Source organism: Camellia sinensis, chromosome 9 (genome assembly GCF_055761805.1).
Source record: "Camellia sinensis isolate YWXY chromosome 9, ASM5576180v1, whole genome shotgun sequence".
NCBI lineage: Eukaryota > Viridiplantae > Streptophyta > Magnoliopsida > Ericales > Theaceae > Camellia > Camellia sinensis.
Window position 1 is genome coordinate 22,430,604 of NC_138969.1, and position 7,231 is coordinate 22,437,834.

The 7,231-nt window shown below is 39.5% G+C and overlaps 1 protein-coding gene across 1 annotated transcript; it reads left to right on the forward strand.

Annotated features, from left to right (window-relative positions):
- Positions 1 to 2,627: 2,627 nt before the first annotated feature.
- Positions 2,628 to 6,266, forward strand: LOC145799295 (uncharacterized). The gene is made up of 5 exons (XM_082888842.1): positions 2,628 to 3,702; positions 4,145 to 4,236; positions 4,897 to 5,096; positions 5,926 to 5,953; positions 6,195 to 6,266. The coding sequence occupies exons 1-5, from the start codon at positions 2,628 to 2,630 to the stop codon at positions 6,264 to 6,266; spliced, it is 1,467 nt and encodes a 488-aa protein (XP_082744968.1).
- The last annotated feature ends 965 nt before the right edge of the window (positions 6,267 to 7,231 follow it).

Here is a 7,231-nt window from a genome sequence, read left to right on the forward strand (position 1 = left end):
CATGACAACTTTTGTGTCTCTATCTGTTCAGTGTAGAAAGATCTATTCTTGCTTGAACTTCGGTTTGCGAATTAGAGACCTTATCGGCGTCCGAATCAGAAATTGACTTGATTTATGTGCTAATTAGGATTTATAGAATTTTATGGTAGGTTTAAATAAATTCGGTTCGGAATGATTAAATTAGATTAAATTAATGCCATTTGATTAATTACTACCCATAAGGTCATTTTGACCCCACTAAGTTTACCTTTTCATTTTCATTCTTCCTCAACTTCATGCTCAACGTGAGAATGAGAGAGAATTGAGGGATTTGAGTCCTAGGTTCAAGAATTAAATTCACAATGAGGGAATTGCTAGGAAAACTTGGAAGATCACTCAAGACCATCTCTAACATAAGTATTGAGAACCCAAAGTAAGAATGTTAATCTCTAGCCTTGAAGTTTAGTTGTTTAGAGCATGAAATTAATGGTGTTAGGTGGTTTAACATGGGAATTGAGCTTAAAGAGTGGAATTAAGAGTGAATTCATGCATGCATGTGCATTTCTTCACAATTTGAGCATGATTTCAAAGACTTCATTCATGCATGTGTTCATTTCATCTATGTTTTGAGAATTCATCATGTTTTCTAATAATTTGCCAAGTTTGATCATGTTTTGAAGAGGTCAAGTACAAGAGAGTTCACGCATGTTATGCTTTGGGACATTCATAGAGTTTAAGTTGAGTTTGTGCACAATTGGTATCCTTTTGGGCCACGATTTCTTGAAATAATGCTTTAAACATGTTGTTTTATGAGTTTTTAAGTGTTTTCCAAAGTTTTGGGCCCAGAAAATTGAGTTTGATGCATTTGAGGTTGAATTTGAGCTTGGTGATCAAATCTGGAAATTTCATAAATTTGATCCACGCTCGAGCGGGGGACTTTACGCTCGAGCGTTCACTCTGAGTACATGCACTTCCGCTCGAGCGTCGAGAGTCACGCTCGAGCGTGAAATGCATATGCCCAGAAGTTCATATGTTTTGCAATCCGCTCGAGTGAGGGAATTCATGCTCGAGCGAGGGTCTGAGTCTCACGCTCGAGCAGAAGTCGAGCGTCCGTCAAGCGTGAAAACATGCAACCAGTACTTTTCAAAAGTTTACAGTCCGCTCGAGCGGGGAAAGTCACACTCGAGTGGAGCTTCGTTGTCTGCATATCCGCTCGAGCGAGAAAAGCCACGCTCGAGCGTGGACCTTATTTTCAACAAGTTTTGAAAAATGTTTTCCAACACATTTTTACATCCTCATTCCATCCTAAGCATTCTTAGGCCATATTTAAGACTCCATAATGAGGATTAAAGGCTAGAAACGCACTAAGAACAAACGAAATAAGTTATGTACAATTCGAACGTGTATTTCAGGTGTGTATCTGTTATGTGTCATGTAGGTCACGTGCCGTATACCGTTTGACCAGTCTGCTCCGTCTGTCTGCCTCAAAGCCAACTGTGAGTAATAACTTAGTAAAGCTATGTTCAACTTTAATTATTTTCTGTGTGATAAATTAAGATCTGTATCTGAAATGATATGTTCTGTACAACAAATGATTGTCCAATTTCTAATAATGTATTCGTGGCATCCTTAGCATCATGTGATGTCTGTTAGCTATTACCCGGTAACGGAGGTTCCATCATGGAACTTAATATGTCTGCACTTTATTACCCGTACCGGAGGCTCCATCATGGGGCTCAGCATGTTTATTCTCTATTACTTGGATTCGAAGGCTCCTTTATGGAACTGGTTATTCATAACCACCGTGTGTCTGCATCTGCTCTGTATCTGCTCTGTTAGCGTTAATGGATGTACCACGTATGCTTAAACAAGACTTATGACTTCTGTATATGATCTAGACAAGAATATGAATATGAATTTGTTATGAAAACAAATTATGATTTCTGAATCTGTATGGACTCATTCATTAAAACCCCTTTACTCCGTTATTATTCACTGGGCTTCCGCTCACTGTTTATATTATGTATGTAGGTGAGCTGGCACATGATAAGGGCCAGAGTTGACGACCTTCGTTTCGATTTTTGTCAGCCAACCGTTGTACCTCCCGAGGAGGTTCCGATCGAAGTCAAGTTACATGGCTGTTTTTGTATTTATACTAGTCTCTGTCTGTTTTGTTAAGTTGGATCGAATCCTGGATATTACACTTTAAGGAATGTTATGTAAATACTACATCTTTTGGTCGTCACTCTTATGTTCATACAAGTTTTAAATTATTCTGTCCCATGTATGTCGTCACAGTTCATTGGACCATTTATATTTTGTATATTTGCTTCCGCAGCCCCTTATTATATTCTAATCTGTCAAAAGGCCTTTGGTAATCCAAGAATTATTGGCCGGTTATGATGCTAAACCTACAAGGGCGGGTTTAGGTCGTGATAGAGTGGTATCAGATCACGTGTTTTATCGCACACGCAGGTCCATCTGAGCTTAAGATGTCCTAGTAAGAATTAGGGGCATTCCATCTGCATGTGTGAGTGTGTGGTAATCCAAATGGATATGAAAACTGAATGTACATTTGAGCAAATGAATTGAAAGAAACGAATAAGATTATTCCTATGTTTATTGTCATTTGATGTCTCTATAGCAACATGGAGAATGCAAGGGGAAATGATATAAGTGAATTTTCAGAACAAATGCTTGCGGCATTGACTGAAACTATGACACAACAGCAAAGACAACAGCTTTTGCCCCCTTCACTTCCGCCGGCACAAGCCGAAGCAGATAATAATGACATCATCAACTTGACACAAAAATTCATGAAGATGAAATCGCCGACATTCCTTGGTGGAATTGAACCGTTGAAAGCAGAGACGTGGTTACTTGAAATGGAAAAGCTATTTGAAGTGTTTCCTTGTTCTGAAGTCCAAAAAGTCCTCCTAGCCACCTATATTCTGAAGGATGAAACCCGAAGGTGGTGGTTACTAATTCAAAGCAGCAATGGGAATATGACGTGGGCACAGTTTAATGCAATCTTCTATGATAAATATTTTCCCCAATATTTCAGGGATCGGAAAATGTCAGAGTTTCAAGAACTTAAACATGGAAGAATGTCTGTAGCTGAGTATGAAGCCAAATTCACTGAACTAGTACGGTTTGCTCCACATATGGTGGATACTGATTACAAGAAAGTATGGAAATTTGAAGGCGGACTGGATTTAGAAGTGTTTGATTGGGTAGGCGTATTGAAATTGCCTACTTATGTGAAAGTTTTAGACAGATCCTTAATGGCGGAAGCCACCTTAGCCGCTATGAAACAAAGTAAAGCCCCAGCAGCTACAACAACTGATTGGAAAGGAAAAAGGTCGGGGTATAGTTTTAGAAGAGGCCGGTCTCATGTGAGTAAGAAGCAGAATACGGGGTCTACAAGCAGCTCGAGTCAAAGTAACGGGTCTATCCCGGTCTGTTCTGATTGTGGAAGAAGGCGTAGGGGTATGTGCTACCGAGTATCCGGCTCTTGTTTCCGATATGGCAAGATAGGTCATGTAGTGAAAGATTGCCCACTTGGGTCTGAGAATACTAGCCGTTCTATGGTGAGTTCAGCTGGGTCCGCTTCTACAGCTAAAACAAATGCAAAGGCTAATACTGGGAAAGAACCTCTGAGACAAGGTCGAGTGTTAGCCTTAGTGCCCGGTGATGTACAAAACACCGATACTGTGGTGTCAAGTATACTCCCTATATGTTCTCAAAATGCATGTGTACTAATAGATTCTGGGTCTACAGATTCCTTTGTATCGCATGCTTTCTCTCGAAAATTGACTAGACCATTAAAACTTATGACATATGAAGTGTGCCTATGTTTATCCAGCATGTGATATTATGATTGGCGATATGATATTATATGTTGACTTGTTGCCCTTGAACATTGATCATTTTGATTGTATTCTGGGAATGGACTGGTTGACTAAATACTATACTACCATTGACTGTGCAAGTAAATCTGTTGTGTTTAGACCACCGGGTATGCCTGAATTTATTTTTACTAGGAATGGGGTAGTTCCTCCCTCATATCTGATTTCGGCTATGAAAGCTGTAAAACTGCTTAGGAAGGGATGTAGGGGTTACTGGTGTTGTATACTGACTGCATCATCTGACGGTACTAATGTAGAAACTATCCCTGTTGCTTGTGAATTTCCCGACATGTTTCCGAATAACTTACCTAGGGACTTAGTTGATAGAGAAATTGAATTCACTATTGAGGTGTTTCCGGGAACACAACCTATTTCCAAGACCCCCTATAGAATGTCTACCTTAGAACTGAAAGAATAAAAAACTCAATTGCAGGAACTGCTGAATAAGAAATTCATCCGTCCGAGCACTTCACCTTGGGGTGCTCCAGTTCTATTTGTCAAAAAGAAAGATGGGTCTTTGAGGCTATGTGTAGACTACCGGGAATTGAACAAAGTAACCATCAAGAACAAATACCATCTGCCTCGAATAGATGACTTGTTTGACCAACTTCAGGGAGCCCAAGTATTTTCCAAAATTGACCTTAGATCTGGGTATCACCAATTAAAAGTTAAGGCTGAAGACATAGAGAAAACTGCATTCAGAACTAGACATGGACATTATGAATTTTTAGTAATGCCGTTTGGGGTGACCAATGCACCTGCTGCCTTTATGGACCTTATGAACAGAGTGTTTAAATCATTTCTGGATGAATTTATTGTTGTGTTTATTGATGATATCCTAATTTACTCCAAAAGCAGGGAAGAACATGAGAATCACTTGAGAATTGCTCTACAGACCTTTAGAGAAAAGAAAATATATGCTAAATTGTCCAAATGTGAATTCTGGCTTGACAATGTGGCATTTTTGGGTCATGCGATCAACAAGAATGGTGTTTCTGTTGACCCTCAGAAAATTGAAGCTATTGTGGACTGGCCTAAACTGACAAATGTGACAGAGGTTAGAAGTTTTCTGAGACTTGCAGGTTACTACAGGAGATTTATGAGAGACTTTTCCAAACTTGCCATGTTATTGACCCAGTTAACTCAGAAAAATGTGTCATTTGATTGGAACGAACAAAGAGAGGCAGCCTTTCAAGAGTTGAAAACCAGGTTAGTGACTGCACCAATTTTAGCTTTGCCCAATGGTACTGATGGGCTTCAAATTTATAGTGATGCTTCCTACAAAGGTTTGGGGTGTGTGTTAATGCAAAATGGAAAAGTGATTGCCTATGCTTCTCGACAACTCCGACCTCATGAAAAGAATTACACAACACATGATCTTGAATTGGCAGCAGTGGTGTTTGCTTTGAAAATTTGGCGTCACTACTTGTATGGGGTAACTTGTGAAGTGTCTATAGATCATAAGAGCCTCAAATATTTCTTTACCCAAAAGGAACTGAACATGAGACAAAGAAGGTGGCTAGAGTTGATTAAAGACTACGATCTACAGATTCTGTATCATCCGGGGAAGGCAAATACCGTGGCAGATGCCTTGAGCCGAAAATCCATTGCAAATTTGTCATGTTTGTTGTCCAATCGAAAAGAATTGCTAGATGACCTAGAACAGAAGGAGATTGAAATTGTCTTGTGAGAGCAAGGTGGGATTTTAGCTGCTATTTCCGCTCAACCTACAAATATTGAAGAAATCAAACGGAAGCAATGTGAAGATGAGAATTTGAAAAAGATCATAGAGGAATTTGATTCAAAGCCGAGGCTGGGATTTGTGTTTGAGAATGATGTACTAAAATTTCAAAACCGTCTTTGTGTACCCGATTGTTGTGACTTGAGAAAACGTGTTATGTCTGAAGCCCACAATACTAAATTTGCTATGCATCTAGGGAATACGAAAATGTATCATGATTTGAAACAAAATTTTTGGTGGCCTGGAATGAAAAAGAGTATTGCAGATTTTGTGGCTAGATGTCTACATTGCCAACAGGTTAAAGCTGAACGTCAACGACCCGTTGGTTTGTTGCAACCACTCCCAATACCGAAATGAAAATTGGAGCACATAACCATGGATTTCATAGTGGGATTGCCTCGCTCTTCTCGAGGTATGGACTCTATTTGGGTCATTGTAGACCGTTTAACTAAGTCTGCTCATTTCCTACCCGTTAAATCTGTTTACAATGCTGACAAATTGGCCAATATTTATATGACTGAAATTGTGAGATTGCATGGAGTGCCAGTATCTATTGTGTCTAACAGGGATTCAAAGTTTGTGTCAAGATTTTGGCAGAGTTTGCAACAATCTTTGGGGACAAAACTAAGGTTGAGTAGTGCCTATCACCCATAGATAGATGGACAAACTAAACGAACCAATCAAACTCTGGAAGATATGCTTAGAATGTGTGTATTAGATTTCCAAGGAAGTTGGAAGACCTATTTTCCATTAGCTGAATTTGTGTACAACAACAGTTACCATTCAAGCATTGGAATGGCTCCTTATGAAGCTTTGTATGGAAGAAAATGTTGTTCTCCGATATGTTAGGCTGAGGTAGGTGATAGACCTTTATTGGGACCAGAACTTGTGCAAGAAACAACCGAGAAGGTGAAACTGATCCAACAGCGTATGAAAACTGCACAGAGTCGGCAGAAGAGCTATGCTGATGTTCGAAGAAGAGATAGGGAATATGAAGTTGGGGACCATGTGTTCATAAAGGTGACCCCGATGAAGGGTCAAACTCGGTTTGGTGTTAAGGGCAAACACATGTGCTTGAGAGATCCGCTCCATGTCATTGAACAAACACATGTGCTTTTGAAAGACGACTACACTTATGAGAAAAGACCTATCCAGATTGTGAACCGCAGGATCAAAAGATTAAGAAACAAAGAAACACCGTTGGTAAAAGTTAATTGGCAAAACCATGGAGGAGCTTATGCAACCTGGGAAACAGAAGAAGACATGATGAAGAGATATCCAGATTTGTTCCCATTGGACCCCATGTTGTTCCAGAATGAAGGTAATTCGAGTTTAGAGGACCAAACTCTTTTAAGGGGGGAGACTGTAACAACCCCGACCTAAGATTAATGCTAATTCATGTTTACGTAGGCCAAATAAGTAATTAAGAAGAAATCATGAGTTAAATTACATGCGCATTGCATTACTTTTGTGTCTCTATCTGTTCAGTGTAGAAAGATCTGTTCTTGCTTGAACTTCGATTTGCGAACTAGAGACCTTATCGGCGTTCGAATCAGAAATTGACTTGATTTATGTGCTAGTTAGGATTTAGAGAATTTTATGG

Bases quoted from the DNA above. Each gene is read 5' to 3' on its own strand.
- LOC145799295 (XM_082888842.1), top strand. From the start codon at position 2,628: ATGGAGAATGCAAGGGGAAATGATATAAGTGAATTTTCAGAACAAATG. The intron at 4,237-4,896 runs GTGTTTCCGGGA...GTTGACCCTCAG, and splicing joins AAATTGAATTCACTATTGAG to AAAATTGAAGCTATTGTGGA. The intron at 5,954-6,194 runs GTTTGTTGCAAC...TGTGTCTAACAG, and splicing joins TGAACGTCAACGACCCGTTG to GGATTCAAAGTTTGTGTCAA.